Source organism: Physeter macrocephalus, chromosome 8, assembly GCF_002837175.3.
Source record: "Physeter macrocephalus isolate SW-GA chromosome 8, ASM283717v5, whole genome shotgun sequence".
NCBI classification, from domain to species: domain Eukaryota; kingdom Metazoa; phylum Chordata; class Mammalia; order Artiodactyla; family Physeteridae; genus Physeter; species Physeter macrocephalus.
Window position 1 is genome coordinate 44,462,513 of NC_041221.1, and position 19,831 is coordinate 44,482,343.

Consider the following 19,831-nt stretch of genomic DNA (forward strand, 5'->3'; position numbering starts at 1 on the left):
AAAAAAAAAAAAAAAAAAAAATAGTGACAACGGCTATCATTTTTCTAGTGCAGACCAACTGCCAGCCTAAGTGCTGCTCTTACTGGAAACAGCAGAGCCGGAGTGCCTGGGTTCGAGGCCCAGCTCTGCCACTTAGGAGTTGTGTAGCTTCAGACGAGTTCTGTAATGCCTCTCTGCCTCAGTTTCCTCACCTGTAAAATGGAGATCAGTAACAGCAGCCTCTCTCAAGATCGCTGTGTTAACACAGGTTAAACGCTGAGAATGGTGGTAAGCGCTCCCTAAGTGTTAACGTATTACAAATGGTCACAACTCTCTGGGGTAGGAATTATTACCCCAAATGTACAGATGAACGAGTGTGGCTTGGGAGGGTCTGTAGTTTGCTGGGGAGCAGCAAAGCCAGGATCCCAAAGCAGCCCGGCTCTAAAGCTCATGGTCTCTCTATTAAACCATGCTGCCGTCAAGACCTCTGGCTGAGAAAACGGCTTCACTTGGAGAAGAGATATGGGAGGCAGTTCTCTGAAAGGCTTCCATAGAGACTCCCGCGGCTGGAACAGAAGTGCAGACTGGAGAGAAAGATTTTTACTGTGTCAATAAGATGAGCTGTTTCAAAGCGGTAAATCCTCCAGCATGAGATGTTCAAGCAGACTTGTCAGGGATATTATAAATTAGCATGAATTAATTAAGAGTGAGTTAAATATGAATTAAAGATGAGTGAATTAATATCTTTAAATAAATCACTGGCAATATGTTGAGTTACAGTGAATTTGATGAAAAATATTATCCCCCCCGCCGCCGACTATACCTGGACACCAGGTTTTAAAAAAAAATCACATCACAGAATAAATCCCAGCATCACAGGGACGTGCTAGTCTGCTTCTCAGGTTTCATCAAGGCCTGAAATGCCCTGTGGAAAACAGACCCTGCCTCTCCATTCCGCTGCACTGAGACGGAGGGAGAAAGGCGCGGGGAGGTGCTGTCACCCACACTTGCCCTTTGCCCCCAGTGAATGGAGGCATAGCCCAGTCTCTCCTAAGACAAATGATGCCTGAAATAGGGAAACGGACGTGCAGACGGCTGACTGAGAGCGAGGGGTGGGCAGATCACCGCAGATGAAGTCATGACACGGGCATCCAATGGGCAGATACAAACAATGCAGAGCTAAAGAAAAGATCGATTTCCTGCCGTGCGCTCCACTGTGTCTGGGGTTAGGAACGATGTCTCTTTATTGACCTAATCCATATATCTAACAAAGAGAGCCACAAAACAACAGCCAATCAGTGCCACCGCAGAGGCTGTGATCACCACCACGACGACGCTCCCGGCCATGTTGACCAGAAGGCCCAGGCCACCTCCGACCAGGATCTGAGCCAGCTGCACCATGCAGGTGAGGGCGGCGCAGTCCACGCCCTGCCCTCTCGCGCTGCCCTCCGGGCCCCCGCCCCGGGCCTGCTGCCTCTGCAAGGGAAGCACAGGAACAGCATTTGATCTGCACCAACTGTCCTTCAGGGCAGAAGGCAGCAAGCAAACTTTTTCTATAAAAAGCCAGATAATAAATACTTGCAGCTTGTGGGTTGTATGATCTCAGTGGCAACTACACCACTCTGCCATTGCAGTGCCAAAGCAGCCACAGAACATAAACAAGTTGGCATTCCAGCAGAACTCTATGACATGGGTATTTGAGTTTCATGTAATTGTCCCTTGTCACAAATATTATCCTTCCACTGATGTTTCAAAAATCATTTTAAAATTGTCAAAGAATTCCTAGAATTCCTGTCGTGTCTGTACGCGACAGACTGTAAAGAAAAGCAGGTGGCAGACCACGTTTGGCCAAGAAGACAGCTCATCAACTCCTGATTCAATCTCCACCCCCCTGCCTGCACCCTTCTTCCCCACCTGCCACAAAGTCTTAAATTCCACCGTTCACACCTATGGGAGTTAAACGGTTAAGAACACAAAATTATGTCTTCAATAAATCAACGAGTCAATAAATACAATGCGGTAGAAGCTCAATAAATATCCCATTCCTTCTCTTCCCTCGTGTTTAAAGGTCAAACATTTTTAGAAGGATATTGAATCACAGATATGTGTAGGGGTAGCAACATAAAAAAGCAATTCAACCCTTCAAAATATGGTTGCTTTTTGCATAGTAGATAAATATTTGATTAGTTTGATATTTGGTCGGAATTGGTTGATAACATTGCCATTTATTGGGTATCATATATGTGCTAGGCCTTGTGCAAGGCTCTTTCACATACCTTACTTCATTTCATTCTTACCACCTCCCTAGATGCACATATCATAATCATTAACCCCATGATAACAATAATAATACCACCTACCATGTTTTGAGTGTTTGCCAGGTGCCAGGTAGGCATTATGCTAAGCAGATTACCTACACTATCTTGTTTAATTTAATTTTCCAACAACTCTCTAAGGTGGGTGTTATCATTCCCACTTCATTGATGAGAAAACTAAGGCTCTGAGAGTTTTAATGATAATTCCTATACTATTAAACAAAGAAAAATCACTGTGCGGGAAAACGCACATTATCCTTTGAATAAGAAAGGGAAAATAAGAAAACAGATTCATAACCGATGGATTTTCATTAAAAGGTACCGGAAAAATAGACAAGGACCTGATGAGAGTGGTCACATGTAGGAGCCCCGGGTGGGGAGGTGAGGACGGGGAAGAGTGGAGGGAGGGGAAGGCGGGAGCCACATGACGCACACTTGTATATCACTGTGGTTGTTGAACCACGTGATTGTATCACCCCATCTAAACATGAACTCATTTTGAGTGATATTTAATATTTAATAAATAAATGAATAAGAGCCCCAGTGTCACATAGCTGTCAAAAGGGGGGGCAGGATTTGAATCCAGGGTTCTCTGAGTCCAAAGTCTCTGTGTTTTGGGCCTAGAACCATCCAACTCCCTCTTGGAGGGATAGTTCTTTATGATAGCTGTCTCTTTAGCAGCAAAGCACCTGCCATGCATTGAAACATTAGTGACCATGTCTGCCAGGGAAGAGGACAGCCACAACTCTTGTCTAAAAGGTTTTAACACCTGGTGCAACTCTCTCCTGCTGTGTTTACCAGATCAAATGATGAAAAAGGAGGCCAGCGTTGCAGTCACATGGACACGTGTTCAGCGTTTTTGCAGTTTCCTACTGTGATGGATTAAGCTAATAGCCATCTCTTTAACTTTTACAGTTAAAGAAATGTAAGCCTATTTTCAGGGGGAAAAGTGGCATATTTGGATAAGAAAACGTGGTAATCTTAGAGCAGAAGTACCGAACCTAGTGCTTTTTTAGGGCAGCATAGGGTCTTGCCCTCTGGCTTGAGTTCCGAGATGGAGACGGGGCGGGCCTCCCTTGAGGCAGCTGGTGAGATGACCACCTGCGGCCAGCTTTCCTCCCTGCACACAGGGCATGGCTTACCAAAACCTGGACTTCCAAGGAAAACGTTGCTCAACCAGTAACTCCCGGAAATTGCACCAGGCACCTCTGCAGTGGTTGAGGGCCTGGGCCCTCGTTGTGGCATCCAGAAACACTGCAGGTACGCTGGACATGTCATGAGCCCAGAGTTTCCCTTGCTCTGTCTCTGTGTGATTGTGGGCTGGTTTCTCAGCATTACCAACCTCACCTTTCCTAATCTGACAAATGGGAGTAATGGTACCTGCCCGGCTGCTCCCAGGTGCACAGGGCTTCAGAGGAAGGAGGGGGTGGGCTGGGAAAGTGGTCAGGCCTTGGCTAGACCATCGTTACATCTGGCTGTACGTGTTAGTGCTGCCGTTTCAAGAAGCCCCGTTTTCCAGCTCTGCTCTACATTTTCCTAGCAAGCTCCCCCAGCCTCCAGGAGAGTCCGGACGTCACTCACTCAGTGCAGAGGTTCAGCCACGTACCTGCCCCTCCTGCTCCTCACGGTGGTACGCGGTGATGAGGTTAAAAGGCACGGTGTACAGGGTGCTGGACATCACGCCGAACAAGGTGCACATGACCAGCGTGGAGTAGACATTCGGGAAGAGCCCGATGAGGCCCGTCCCCAGGCCAAACAGCAAATACCCCATGAAGTAAAGACCCTTTACTCCGATGTAGGGAACCAAAGCTTTCTGAAAGTCTGTGTGCGGGGAGAAGAGAGGGAGAAATTACAGCTGGCAGTGCCTCACATCATCTCATAATTTCAGACAACCTTTCCTTTTGAAGATTCACTTTTTTTAGCCTTCCTTTAATAACTGAGCCAGGAACAGAAGAACCTCCTTATCTGTGCTTGAAAACAGCTGGCTTTGGGAATAAGTTTTGAATCCTTTGTGTAAAGGAGAGCTGGAGATTGCCTTGCTGGGTTGATTTTCTTTTCTGCAGGGAAGGACCAGGCACTGTGTACTGGGCAGCTGAATAACAACGGGATGCAAAAGAGGAGACTGAAAAGCCCGTCGTGGTTATGGGACCCTGGGGCAGCAAGCCATGGAAGAAAAGCGGGTATCTTTCCGATTCACAGAGATCTAGCCTAACAAGACCAAAATGACAATCCAGGTCTCTATTAGCCCCACAGCCCAAAGTCAGGTTGGAGGAAATTAACACAACCAGATCGCACAGAATGATCCAACTCATTCAGTTTCTTTGCCCCACCTGAATGTCATCTGCACAACCTGAGAAGGAAGTAAAGAACGTACATCACCTGTAGATGCTCTCCCTGCCTTGCCAGCCCTTCCCAGGCTGGTCAGGGGGTCCAGCTGCACCGGACACCTCCCCCTCACTGGCGCCTTCACCCTCTATGGGCAAGTTCCACAACTTCTCAAAACCTCAGTTTCCTCATCAGAAAATGGAACTAATAAAACCCTTCTTGGTGGTTGTTATCAGGATCAAATGAAGTAAAACGTCTAGGAAATCACCCAGCCCAGTGCCAAGCACACAGAAGACATCCAGTTAATGGTGTCTATCATTACTTCAATGAATACAGAGTTTGCTGAATACAGTTGACTCTTAACTGGGGTCCCCTCCCAGCAGGTAAACTTGGCTTGCTCATAAAGAACTCAGGGTAGAGCTCATTTTTTAAAATTGGAAATTCAGCTTTAAAACATTTTACTATGTTTTCCACCACAGTAGGGAAAATTCCTAAAAAAAAACCCTTTATCTTCCTTTTTTCATTGTTGTTGTTTTTTTTTTTTACTTTTTATTTTATATCGGAGTATAGTTGATTAACAATGTTGTGATAGTTTCAGGTGTACAGCATAGTGATTCAGCTATACATATATCTATCCTTTTTCAAATTATTTTCCCATTTAGGTTGTTACATAATACATGTCGATCCCAAACTCCCTAACTATCCCTCCCCCCTCCCCCTTCACCCCCTGGTAACCATAAGTTCTTTCTCTAAGTCTGTGAGTCTGTTTCCGTTTTGTAAGTAAGTTCATTTGTATCATTTTTTTTTTAGATTCCACATATAAGTGATATCATACGATATTTCCCTTTGTCTGACTTACTTCACTCAGTATGACAATCTCTAGGTCCACCCATGTTGCTGCAAATGGCTTTTAATCCGTACTTTCCTTATCTTTCCTCTGCCCCATTCTACTGGAACACATGGACCCAGGGGATACACAAATGATAGATACTAGAAATGTGCCTATTCAAGAGTGAAATTTTCCATATCTATTCAAACAATTATTGGATTTACATTGTATAGACAAGAAACCTAATATTTATTACATTTGTATCAATTATGGAATTCTGAAAATGTCAAATGGGCAACAGTGCTTCCTCTATTAAATTCATGCCATGCTTGGAGGGCTGTTGTCAAGGTTGAGAATAAAAGCAGTACAAATTTAGGTCAGTTTCTGTTTGCTTAATGATGACATTTATGCGGAAAACGTAATCTAAGTTGTCTCAGTACCTAAAAGATACCATCAGTATTCATTAGGGAAATGCTCTCACTACGTGTATAGGCCAGCCAGGAAGAAGGCAAAAGAGGATAAAGAGATATTTGGCAACATAACTAACTTCACTACGAAGACGGAAAGTCTGGCAAAGAATGCTTTATTCATAAAGAGAAAGCAGTAAGTTTAAGGGCCAAGCTGACTTGTCCTCTGCTGTGGGTCTGACACCAACTCATACTGTGCCTCTCCTTAGGATGGTAGGGAAATGATTGATTTAAGCCCCAGCTATGGATAGTAGTGTATGATATGAACAATTGGCTATATTTCAGTACTCAGCGTGGCTATTCTCATTGATCTAAGTGTGCCTTCTGTGCAAAGGAGCTTAAAAAACAAGTCCCTTATCACCATTCCCCACGCCCCGCCCAGCAGCCAGATAACCCTGCTAAGCTCTGTCTGGATAGAAATTCTGGGTCTGCGCCTGATGTTACGTGATGAGTCCAGAGTACAGGGTTATTTGGTGTGCTCTGGAATTGAGGGAAATGACTGATTCTGCCCAGAGTGGGTTGCAGTGCAGAGGGAAAGACTTGAAAGCTTGCACAGAGAGGGACATATTGGAATTGGGTCTGGGTGGGGAGGCAGAAACAGCAGTTCGGGTGGAAGAAACCAAAAGCAAATACACAGAGGTGAGAACATCTGTGCAGTGGGTCATTGGAGGAGTTCGTGCGTGGGAGTGACAAAGGTCCAAGTGTGAGCCCGGCCAAACCGTGAACCCCGGAGTGCCAAGATCAGGACTTTTACTCTATCTTATGGGCACGAGAGCCCCTGAAGATCCTTGGGCAGGGCTGGCTGGTATTTTATCAAGAAAATTTTAGTTCTAATTCACAGTGATAGGGATCCCATAGATTTATACATTAATATAACTTTGGAAAATTATTCAAATAGTAGAGATTCTTTATACACAGGGATTTTAACCGGAAAGGCCCTAAAAAATAACATGCTTTTGAATTTTCAAATGCCATGAAATTCATACAGGAACTCAGACTAGACTAATGGAAGGGTCCCTAGAAGGGATTTTTTGAGGAAAACAAGTTAAACTTGACACAAAATTCAAATACTAATGACTTTTAGAAAAATGTTTTCCTCTTACAAGAATGAGAATAGTAGTAAATATTCCCCCCACCTCTTGAAAGCGCAAAGGGATTGAGATGGATAATTTATTAAATCCTTTCAGTCTAACAAACACTCCCTGATTCTACGTAGTTGAAATCGTCCTCCTGGAGTTTTCTTTTCTTTTCTTTCCTTTTAGTATATGTGCTGCCGGAGCAAGCACCCTGGAGTTTTCTTAATTCGTACACTCTAAGGGGAAAAAAATGGGTTTGCTGAGGAAATGTAAGCTTTAAGCCACCACTATTTGGTTACCATAAATTTGAAAGTAATGAATTTTATGATTACTGGGCTCATGAATATGCTTATATTAGGTCCCCTTTTCCCAATTGTGCTAAACTTTGAGGTGATTTTTCTTGATCTCGAAGCAGGTTTCCCACTGTGCTATGGCTGGGCAAAGGGCTAAATGCCAGACTAGGAGTCATTATATATATTCAGGCTCCATCCGCACAAGAAGCACAGCTCAGTGACAGAATGAGGCCTCTGAGAATGGTTACAGGGATTGTGCCCTATCACTTCCCCCCCAACCTGGCCCATACCCCTGCTCTCCCCTGGGCCTGTCCAAAGCCTGGAGCTCTGCCCTGGGGACCAGCTATTCTCCCCACAATGCTGGAGAAGCTCTCAAATTTCCACTCCAAATGGGGGACCTGCATACGTTTTATAGGCCAGAGTTTTTACTTAATTCAATGTGTACAGCACTTGGAGATTTCCATACAAATTAGCAAGCAGAAAACGAGCCTGTGTGATGCCCTAGAGTTGGAGTACCTCCGTTTGGACTTACTTAAAACCAATCCCAGAAATCCCTTTGTTTACAGTGTCCTCACAGGTAATCTTAGCCAAGGGGGGTTAATAGACTCCAGACCCCATGGAAAGCTGGCGTCTGAGAAGGAAAGCTGTTGTTCTCAATCCGGAAGAGTGGTCCTGTAACATACCCACCCATCTGAGCTTAAGTTATTTTATATGTTCATTTTGTCACCTAGCATATTAACCATCCCTCATTTTCTGTCAAGACTGATAAGCACATCTATGAAACGCTACCAGTGATCTTATTCCAGCAGAACACAGACCTACCGTTAATCAATAATCTTGGCTGTGACGACCCCTCATCCATCCAATACTTCACCATATTGTTTACAAGCTTTCCTGTTACTTTCCAAAGTATTTTGATCAGGAACCCACTGATTGCAAGTACAAAGTAATCACTGAGGTAAATGATACCCAGAATTCACTAGGGAAAAGGCTACTTGATGTGGTCCTTTCTAAGGAAATAGTTTTTCCTGACCTCCATATATTTATCAAGAATCTGGCATTTTAGAGAGCAAAAAAATAAATCTAGAAATACAGATGTATAAAAATCCAAGATTCCGCTAGCCCTTAGAAGACACCCTTAGGAGGAGGAGACTCACAAGAATAAAGTGAGGAAAACACAGAGTTGATGCACAGACCCCAACATCCAACCTCGACCCCTCTTTGGTAGATGAGGAACTCTGTGGAGTTGTGTGCGGTGTAGGGATCCCCGTGGTACACGATCTGCAAGAGAGATTTGGGGCCATTGAGTTACCAGTGCAGGGTGGTAAGGACCCCTTCTCACATGCTCTGCTTCTGCACCCTTTCCTGGGGCTCAGACCTCATTCTCCCATGAGCACGTCACCCTTCCATCCTTTCACACCTCCGTTCAAGGACCCTCAGGAGGTCTTAATGCATAAAGTCTAAACAACATCCCCCTGGATTTTTAACACCCCTCCTTCTGCGTAACAGCTGGCTCCACCCGCCTTAGGCAACCCGGCCACCCATATTCTGGTACAACCAACAGGCTTCTGACTCATCTCTACACATGCCATTCCTATCCCTGCCTGGAATGTTTTCTCCTTCACCCCTCCCTCTCCAACTCCTTCTCACCTTTCAAGATCCAAATCACACTGCACCTCCTTTATTAAGCCTGCTGTGACCGCTAGAGTTCACCTTGATTTTTCTTCCTTATTTGTTGTATTTGATCAAGTACTGGTCCCATCGCATAGTGTCCTCTAGTTGTGTAGGGTATAGTAACTTCCCTCTGGAACCTGTCTGTAAGCCAGCTCCTTGAAGGTACTTTTTCCTACACTCTTACTGTGCCCATCTTAGAGGCTGGCTCAGAAGCTCCACAGGTGCTGACGGAGCGATTGGTGTGTGAGATAATGAGCATGTGCACAGACATGTCCTTTACCTGGCCCATGAAGTCTGTGAAGAAGAGCATGTTGGACAGGAAGGCAGTCCATCCAATGAGGTGGCTGACGCAAAGGCAGCGGTAGTGGGGAGGCATGCCGATCAGCGCCCTCAGCAGTGACTTCGTGGTCATTGTCCTCCGAGTCTGGAATAAAACACCAAACAGGTGTGACGTTCAGTGTAGACACACAGCCAGCTGTGGGAGCAAAGCATACAGCCATGTTACATATCTGTCAGTAGACTATCACACGAGGTCGCACTTCCTGGGCATGGTGCCAGGGTTTCCATGGAGTGTTCTCATAGGAGGTGTTCTGTTAAGTACGTGCAGATACTTAGCAACTTCAGGTCAAGAACAGGGCTTTGGGGACATAAGGGTGAAGGGACTGGAAACAGAGCTTGCTTTGAGCCAAGATGTAAGACACATCTAGCTTCCTATCTTTGAACAACAGAACCACTGCTAAGGATGAAGCTCATAGATCTAAGCCAGCCCCTAGATGGTTATAATTCTTAGATTTCTTGACTCTTTTTTTTTTGGCTGCGTTGGGTCTTCATTGCTGCGCGCGGGCTTTCTCTAGTTGTGGCGAGCGGGGGCTACTCTTCGTTGCGGTGTGCAGGCTTCTCATTGCGGTGGCTTCTCTTGTTGCGGAGCACGGGCTCTAGGCACGTGGGCTTCAGTATTTGTGGCTTGTGGGCTCTAGAGCGCAGGCTCAGTAGTTGTGGCGCACAGGCTTCGTTGCTCCGCGGCATGTGGGATCTTCCCAGACCAGGGATTGAACCCATGTCCCCTGCATTGGCAGGTGGATTCTTAACCACTGCACCAGCAGGGAAACCTCTTTCTTGACTCTTAAAACCTAGTAGTCTGCATTCCAAGATGGCCTCTATGATCTCCATCCTCATGATTCTGTTCTGTTACATGGCAAAAGGATTTTGCAGATATAACTAAGGTTACTAATCAGTTGGTTTTGAGTTAATTAATAGGGAGATTACCTGGGTGACTCTAATCAAGTCACATCGGCCCTTTAAAAAACATAGAGTTTTCTCTATGTTTCTCCCAGTTGGCTAGGACCAGAAGGGGAAGCCAGAAAGTCTCAAAGCTCAAGAATTGCTGGCTTTGAAGGTGGAGGGGGCCACATGAAAAGGACCTGGGTGTGGCCTCTAGGAAATGAAAGTGATCCCTTGCCATCATGAGTTAACAAGAAAACAAGAACATCTACAACCACAAGAAGCTGGATTCTACCTGCGTGAACTTGAAGCTGATTTTTCCCCATTGGAGCCTCCAGATGAGAAGGCAGCTTCACCAACACCTTGATTTCAGCCTTTTGAGACCCTGAGCAGGGAATGCAGCTGAGCCCACCCAGACTTCTGACCTACAGAACTGTGACATAATAAATGGGTATGGTTTGAAGCTGCTAAATTTGTGGTACTTTGTTATGTAGCAATAGAAAACTATCACATAGAGCCCATCAGCTCCCTGCTCTGGGCCAGGTACCTCCCCCTAGTCTATTTCTCTGGATCCTGCCATCAGCCAACAGGCGTAGACGAGCCCTACGTCAAGTCAGAAGTGAGAACATTGCAGAACACACACACACACACACACACACACACACACACACACAATGACTACATATGCCCACAATTCTTTAACCTAGACTTAAATTATGTTAAAACCAGAGGCTATAATTTATTGGAATCAGTAGCCTTGAGAGAATGAAAAATTTTGAACTCTTGACACAACTGTTTTGAAATACAAAAAAAGGAAAGAGCCTTTAATAGCTTGTCATATGAGAGAAGAAAGAAACCTCAGGAATATTAAGCAATCACCTGCCCTGAAGACACTGAGACAATAAATATGCCCACAATTCTTTAATCTAGACTTAAATTATGTTAAAACCAGAGGCTATAATTTATTGGAATCAGTAGCCTTGAGAGAATGAAAAATTTTGAACTCTTGACACAACTGTTTTGAAATACAAAAAAAGGAAAGAGCCTTTAATAGCTTGTCATATGAGAGAAGAAAGAAACCTCAGGAATATTAAGCAATCACCTGCCCTGAAGACACTGAGACAATAAACATTAACCATGATGGGGTAATGGGTCTTTCTTGTCAGATTTTTATTTATTCTGAGTCTTGACATAATGATATTGGGTCCTGGCTAGTTTATTTATAAGACAGTCTCCTAAGATCTTCTCTTTTAACTATAATAGCAAATTGTTTTATAGCTCTTAACCTTATATGATAATGCTTTTTATTCTTTGATGAAGAAAATTATATTTACTCGTTGTAGGTTTGTTGTACAAGTTGATTTTTTAAATTCATCAGTTTTGTAGTATTTATGACTATGCCTCAACTGATTTTTTTGTACTTAATCAGTATTCAAAAGTATAGACATTACCTTGGAGTTAGGAAAAATAAACATTTTCTGCATGTAGAATATGGTATTTGTCAAAATAAATGGTGACCATAACAGAAATCCAACGAGGAACTATTACTTTTTTTCCTTGACCACAGGAAGAAGCAATTAAAGGTATAGACTGAGAAACAACAGCCTGATTTTCAGGCCTCAGACTAAGTGATTTATCTTCACTTTCTTTCCTTTCTTTCCAAAAATTCAAAATTGTAAAAAGTGAATCTGACCAGCAAGTATTCAGTCTCACTCCAAACATTAATTTATGCTTCTGTCTTATACATAATTTTCAGCCTGCTTTCATTGTTAACCTAATTTTTTTCTTCCAAAAATAAATATGAGCTTCAAAATTGTGCCTAGTCTTTCTGTAAAAGCTGTGAATGTAAATACTTAAAGTCCCTTTGGGTATTTTAACTCAGAATGAAAATTCAGCTGGCATCTTATTCACTGACGCGTCAATTCCCTTTGTGAAGCCCTTGCAATGATTCTGAGCCGTTGGGAACTGTTTTACTGCATACGTTATGCACCTTTGTCAACTGGACATTGGGTGGTGATGGATTTATAAGTGAAAAAGGCACAGAGCCATCAGGGGGAGAGAGAACTGTACCAAAGTGCCGCCAGAAGGGGACTAAATATTGAAGGGAGCAACTGATGGCATGGAGGAACTAGAGATGGATTTTATGGTAACCAGTTTGAACCATAAATGAAATAATTCAGGCCTCTTGCCATTAAAAAAAATCCCAGTTCTCAAATTGCACAGCCACCCTCGTTTTGGAAAGTAATGACTTTGACAAACAAGATGGCCAGGGCCTTGGCCCTGACACCTCGGAGACACCCATTGCTCAGCTGGAAGCTCCCAAGATGCACTTTTGGAATAGAGGTGTCAGATGCTTGGCTTTGAGCCTAAGATATGTTTCTCTTTCTTCTTTCTTACGTTGTTTTGTTTTTATTTTTTAAGTCACATAATAGAACCATTCAGAGCCTACAGTGTTGTGTGTGTGGCACATACGAATACAAGTTAATTACATTTGAGGCATTTCTCTTCTTAATGGTGTGGAGGGTTTTATAAAGCCTTTCAAAAGACTTCTACTCACTTGATTTCATTTGATCATCACAACAGCCTCGAGGTAGAATAAGACAGCCTCTGCTGGGTGACTCTTTGAGGGCAAGTCATAATCTATCAATAGGGCAAAGAGGCAGGCATAATCTATAATAGCTACTTACCTTTAGTAAACCCTGCCTTGTTTTGTTCCTTAAACTCTGACATTATTTTTCTTGATTTTCAAAGTAATACTTGTCTGTTATAGAAATGTTGAATATACTGAAGGGTTTAGAAAAGAAAATGAAAACCACCTGTTAGCCCATCACCCAGAGACAATAACTTCAATTAACATTTTGGGTATATATCCTTTCTATTTTTTCTCTGTATCTGCTGGCTTTTCCCACAATGGAGATCATTTTGTATATGTATGTGTGTTTTATCTGATATATCATGTCTTAAATAAATCTTCAAAAACACACAGATCTTTTAATGGTCGAATGGGTTCCACTGTATGGCTCTTCCATGATTCCCATGCTGCCTTGCAGAGCTGCACAGCAAGGGGGCTCCATCCTAACTGAGATCAGCAGGGAGTGTGAGTGTTCTCCCCCAGGTAGCCTGGAGCCGCAAAGGTTTTAAGCAGGTCTCCGGAAACCTATATTCTCATATTTTCTCTATTTACTGTGTGATCAAGATAAAATGAAGGCTTCATCCCAATAACCTCTTAGTTCCTCCAGTTCCCTACCCAGGGATGCTGTTATTTGGAATACAAATTTATAATCCTAATCTAAGAAGTGAAGATACTTCTTGTGTCCTGAGGGTGATTCAAGGCTTCTCTTATGGCCTTACATTTTTCAACTGGCTTCATCTTCCCTGGTTTGACGGTCTGAAAAGAGTAAGAAACAGGAGGACTAGAAGAAAATGCACACATTTTTCTATTAGGTGCAAAGTTTTAATTCCAAGGGATAATAGCTATTGGGGATTTGAGGATTCACAAGACTTTTCGCATCAAATAAGCAAACAAAACAAGACAAAGAATAATTTTTAAAAATCTGAACAAAAGGCAAGAACAAGAATAATTTTCCTAAGGTAATAAAAAAGAATTTGCATCTTTATTTACCTGTTCAGCAGGATTTTTGTTTTCTTCTCCCTGCAGCGCCAGCTCTGGGTTTACATAACCATTTTTAACTTTCTCAATAGACCCATACTCATACATTCTGTCTGACGACAATGCAAGGTCCTGAGGGGCTTGCTGTGGGGGAATGTCCTTGGCAACATCTCTAAGTGGGGCTTCGGGGATACTGCACAGATGGATAATAAAACACAAAGTGAGTACCAACGAGGAGAGGAAGAACATGACCTGGAATTCTGTGCCCAGCAGTCTTCCCAGTTCCAGGTGGGCCCAGTCGATGGCACCCAAAAGGTAACCCAGGGCACCTCCCAAACCTGCAAAGCAAGAAAGAGCTGTATTAGCATTATTTAGAAGCATCTTCTCTGTCCATTTCCTTCAGTAGGAAAGTTCCCTGAGGACAGCGTAGGCAGCCTGGTTATGATGGGAGAAGCTAAGACACCTTGGCCAGGAAGCATGGGCTCAAGGTGTGGCTCTAGCATGCACTTGCTGTCACCTTGGACTTCCTCACTTGTCATATGGGGATGATAATAAAAAAGCAACCTGCTGGTAGGGACACGAATGGAAAATGGACTAGTGCCAGACACGTTTTAAGCGCTTAGTAAATATTACCACCATCTGAAGTCCCACAGCTTTCTAAACTGCACTCTCAACACTGCTTAAGGACCAGAATTCCTGGCCCTAAAGGGCTCCAAAGAAAACCAGTTTCTGACTGCAATAAAATATAATTATGTATTGTTGTTGATCTATTAATAAGCTTCTTAGGGTGACAAAAGTTTGCAGAGACCTAACAGCCTTAGAATCTGTCTTCTTTCATCAATGAAAAGCTAAAGGTGTGGGTGGAGGGATAAATTAGGAGTCTGGGATTAACAGACACACACTACTGTATATAAAATAGATAACAAAGACCTACTGTACAGCACAGGGAACTATATTCAATATCCTGCAATAACTTATAATGAAAAAGAATCTGAAAAAGTATACATACATACACATATATGTATAACTGAATCACTTTGCTGTGCACCTGAAACATTGTAAATCAACTACACTTCAGTAAAATAAAATAAAAAACAACAAAAAAGCTAAAGGTACTTGTTCCCAGTTGACAGCCACAGAAAAAATAAAAACAAAAGCTTAAATATGAATTTCTAAAAATCTTATCCTCTCACAGGACCTGGACCTGAAGTCTTTCTGGTGCTTTCTTTACCTGCTTACACTTAACGACAGTGTGACCTGAAGGAGGAAGGACTTCTCAAAATCGATCCTGCCCTTATGGTCTAATATTTGAAATTCTACCACTAGCGATTCATTCTTTTGGGTTCCTGTTTTAAAAAGCAAGTGCTCCTGGTACGGACAAGACATTGCATGTCTCAGCGCCAAAATACTAAGTGCTCCTCAGATGGTCCTTCTGGCAGCAGGCACCAGTGACGTCTGAGAACACCGGGCTGCAGCGGGGCTGTACCACGGGGTGGGAGGTTGTCCAGGGAAGAAAGCAGATGTATGCCAAACACACCTTCTACCTACATCACAAGCTTCCGTAGGGCTGATCCTCTGGCAAATACCTTTACGTATCAACCTCCCATCCTGCCTTACCAAAGACAAATATCTACCTAGCCAGATCAGCTTTCTGTTTGTTTGTTTTTATTTTTCTTGTGTGAGTGAAGGCTCCATTTTATTCCCCAGATAAAGACAACATCCCCACAAATCAGAGAATCAAGGAAGAAAACAGAGCTTAAGGAATTCTCTGTCTCTAACCCTAAACATTTAAACTTACATAAATTCTGACCCCAGGAACACAGATCTGAACGCCAAATAATATGAATCCTAATTTACCCAGAATGGTGGAAGAATGGATGATTCTGGCGACTTCACATTCTGTCTAGTTGCAATTTATCATAGAGGATATTTACAGATAAACAACTGTTTAACCATTGAATTCCAAAAAGACGGCATCATTATCATGCCCTGGGTGACAAAGCATTTTAAGGTGGAATTATGGGAAATGGTGGCCAATGGGGTGCAATGAAAATACATGTTCTCTGCCAGCAAGGAATATGTGGCCTAGTTATGGGTGACGTGCATATATATAAACAGATCAGTGGCACATCCAGTGACCTGTTTGGACGGTGGGCACCCTGGTAGGCTCCGAGAACGGAAGGCCCTTGAGGTGGTCACACTGTTGCTGATTCAGAGGGCAGCTCTGGGACATATGGTGCGTCTGGATCGCCATTAGACAATGATGCTATTTATTCAATCAGGGAGATGCCGTGGATGTCAGAGGTCGTGTGCTGAGTCAAGCACTCAACCGAAAAGAATGTACTAAAAGCCCAGCACCACTTGAGGTTCTATCTAAACCAGGGTTTCTCAATCTCAGCACGACTGACACTTGAGGTTGGATAATTCTTTCTTGGAGGCTGTTCTGTGCGTCGTAGGATATTTCGCAACATGTCTGGCCTCTCCCACTAGATGCCAGTACAACTTCTCCACTGGTTTCGACAACCACAAATGTCTCCTGACATTGCCTAATGTCCCTCACGGGGCTAAATGGGCCCCAGCTGAGAACCCCTGATCTTAATTAACCCTATGAAAAACTTACACATTTCGTTTTCAAAACTATCATTTGTAACTAGATCAATGGTTGTCATACTGCCATTAAGTTCTCCTATCATGTATGCCTCTTTCCTTCAAACTTATTGTTCTGCTGAGCAGAGAAAATATAGAACAGAAGACCCCTGCCCATTTGAAAGAACTGATGTGTGAAATAAATCCTCCACTGTGCAACAGAATGGTGGCTTTATTTTATGAATACAAATATGTGGATATAAACATAATGGATTTATATGAAATATTGACTCAAACACTTGAGTCCTACAATTGAAGGGTTTCCTAGTCTAGTTTTGCATCCACTAGTGTCGTGTACTTCAATAAATATTTATTGAGTACTAAAGTATATATAAAAAAAGGCTACTAACTTCTGGGGATATAAACATAAATAAGCCACAGCACCCCAATCGCCTCCTCCCCAGAAGATCGTTACAAGCAGAAGAAGCAGATAAGTAAACAGCTGCTTTAAAAAAAACTGTAATAAATGATGTGAGAACTGTGGGCTGGGTACTCAAACAGTAGAGAGGAGCTCTGAAGAGTTTATTTATTATTACAGAATTCCTCTTAATTAGCAGTGAAGCTCATAAGAGTTCAATATATCAAGGAATCCAAAGATTTTAGAGGTAGAAGGATGTGTGTAGCTCGTCTAGTTGAATTAGATAAGAAAACCGCAGGCTACAGTGGGTAAGTGACAGGAGACCACATAGAAGGAAGGGTTTGTAATTATGCTGATTTCAATTCCCACCTGTGTGTTTTCTAATCATGTGACCTTGGGCACTTCTCTGAAAATGGGGACAGTGATGCCTCCTTGTATGGGTCTTGCGAGGGTTAACATGATAATATGTGCAAAGCACCAGCACATATAGTGGCAGAACGAGGTCCCAAACCAAGTGCCCTGTTGACTTCCTACAGAAACCCTAATCCCAAAGCCTCACCCAGAAGCAGGAGAAGCTGACTCCTGCACAGAGGGTGACGATCTGCCTGGAGCTGGCCGAAAGGACTTTGTCATTCTAGGCCCAGTGACTAGAATCAGGGGCTCATTCTGAGGGCTGAGACCTGGGCTAACCACTGACCCGTAGCAAGTATGGTGGAAAAAATATGTATCTCGAACCTGGAAAGAGAACTGTTTAAGAGCCTGATCTTTAAAAATATCGTTATAAAGCAGCACTTCTGAGACTTCAATGTGCACATGAATCACACAGACGTCTTGTTAAAACACAGGCTGTCTTAGTCCATTCGGGCTGCTATAACAAATATACCATAAACTTGGCGGCTTATAAACACCAGACGTGTCTTTCTCACAGTTCTGGAGGCTGGGAAGTCCAAGATCAAGGTGCCAGCGGATTTGGTGTCTGGTGGGGACCCACTTCCTCGTTGACAGCCATCTTCTCACTGTAATCTCACTTGGCAGACGTGGCAAGGGAACATTCCTGGGTCACTTTTATGAGGGCACTAATTCCGTTCACGAGCCTTCATGACCTAATCACCTTCTGAAGGCCCCCATCTCCTGAGAGCATCACATGAGGCAAGAGCTTTTCAACATATGGATTCTGGGGGGCACAAACACTCAATCTATAAGCACAGGTTCTGATTTCAAACATGTCGGTGTAGGCGGAGGCTCTGCATTCCTTTCACGCTCCCCAGTGATACCGCGGCTGCTAGTCCGAAGATCACTTTCTGAGGACTCAGGTGATAAGAGCGGTTTGCAAGCAACCTGCTCCACCCTCATCTGATATTCTTGGGAATGAGACTTTATTGTCATAGGATATTTGACCAACAAGCCACAATTGATAAAGCACAATGATGTGCAGCCCTGTAAAACCAAGGATAATTTGCAGATATTAATAGGGTTCTATGGTTTGTAGCCATGCTTTTGGAACCTGGCAGAACTATTACAGAGGAGTTACAGTTATACTGCCTTGTAGAAGGTTAATCAGATCTGTATCTAACCTAGTATTTTTTTTTTCTTCTGCTAAACACACACACACAGATACATTTATCCTGCAAGAACTTGGGGAAACTGTTCTTTATGTCTTCCCTGTCGGTTCCCTCACTAATCAGTTAAGTAAAACATGCTACAAGTATCTGAAAGTATTCCAATCCTCTCTTCTCTCGGGGAAGGGGGGAAAAAAAAGCAAAATGATTTTGTTTGTCCCAGAGCTACTGTGAGACATAACTAAAAGTTAGAACATGCCTTGAAGGAATAGTAGGCCATTGGGGATATTATCTTACTAGGCACCATATTAAAACTCTGTATGGAAACATTTAACTTTATCTATTCACACCGTCAGGTATGATGAGGGCCAGCAGAGGGCTGTAGGAACTTACTGAATGCTTTACTTTTTACTTCCTCTGCTTAAACTAAGAATTTTATCTTCAAAATCGTCTCCTAAACAAAGCCTAGTCACCGCAGCTGCAACAGAGGTTAGCATCAACTCCCATGTCTACATCCGGGCTACATTTATCTCTGCCGCCAACACCAGCCGCCCTGGGGCTCCTGGAGTCAATCCCCAGGCTACCGGCCAAATCATAGCTGGAGCATCCAAAGGGCACCTGCTGCCACGTTAGATAACCAGCCTTTACGAGGAAGGGCCCACAAGTGGTCCAGCCTTCTTTATAAAGAAGGCTCCTCCTTCACAGAGCCAGGCCGTGATGTCAAACTCACACCAGAGCCAACCCCATGAGAGTGAATGGCTCGGCAGACAGATATCATACTTCATAACTAATGATACAGGTTGAACAATGGTTCCTCCTGGGAGAAGTCCAAGCGTATAGAAATATGTATTATTTTTTCTTTTGTTCACAACTATAATAGGTAAAATAGGAAACTGGGCGAGTTTCAGGACCAAGGAATCTAAAGAGAGTCTGTCTGAGTCAAACGCGGCACATACCATGTGCCTATAACTGCTTCCCTGCTTCAGGTGTGTGACTGAACAACCACCACGCTGATGGAGAAAGAGCTCAAGGTGGGAGAGCTAGCAGTGTGCTGCCAGCTTCCATACCTCAGCAAGGTGACAGACGAAAGACCTCCACACTCCCGGGAGGCTCACGAGAGAGTCGTTCTGACTTTTTTCTACGTGCTCAGAAAACAGCAATGCAAGTGTCAGACTCGGTTCCTACCTACACCAAACACATACACACTAAATCCCAGAGGGCTAACCTAAGTACCAGTTACTAGGTGTGTATGAGTGTGTGTGTGTGAGAGAGAGAACGAGAGACCTTGACCCCATCCGTTTATCAATAGGAACTGATGGAGCACTGCTCTCACCAGGAACTGCGCTGGGCACTGGGGACACAGCAATGAACAACACAGACATGACCTGCCCTCCTGGAGGCTGAGTGTACGAGGAAAATCATCAAAAAGAGCTCCGGGGCTTCCCTGGTGGCGCAGTGGTTGAGAGTCCGCCTGCCGAT

General features: G+C 43.6%; 1 protein-coding gene across 1 annotated transcript in view; it reads right to left on the bottom strand.

Annotated features, from left to right (window-relative positions):
- Window positions 1-1,205: 1,205 nt before the first annotated feature.
- SLC45A2 (solute carrier family 45 member 2) overlaps window positions 1,206-19,831 on the bottom strand; it is a 33,053-nt gene continuing 14,427 nt past the window's right edge. Inside the window, exons 3-7 of the mRNA XM_024119996.3 lie at window positions 13,802-14,127; window positions 9,239-9,382; window positions 8,442-8,565; window positions 3,901-4,115; window positions 1,206-1,455 (exon numbers count right to left, since the gene is read on the bottom strand). Of these exons, the coding sequence (XP_023975764.1) occupies window positions 1,231-1,455; window positions 3,901-4,115; window positions 8,442-8,565; window positions 9,239-9,382; window positions 13,802-14,127 (1,034 nt within the window). The 3' untranslated portion in view covers window positions 1,206-1,230. The remainder of the gene's footprint in view (window positions 1,456-3,900; window positions 4,116-8,441; window positions 8,566-9,238; window positions 9,383-13,801; window positions 14,128-19,831) is intronic.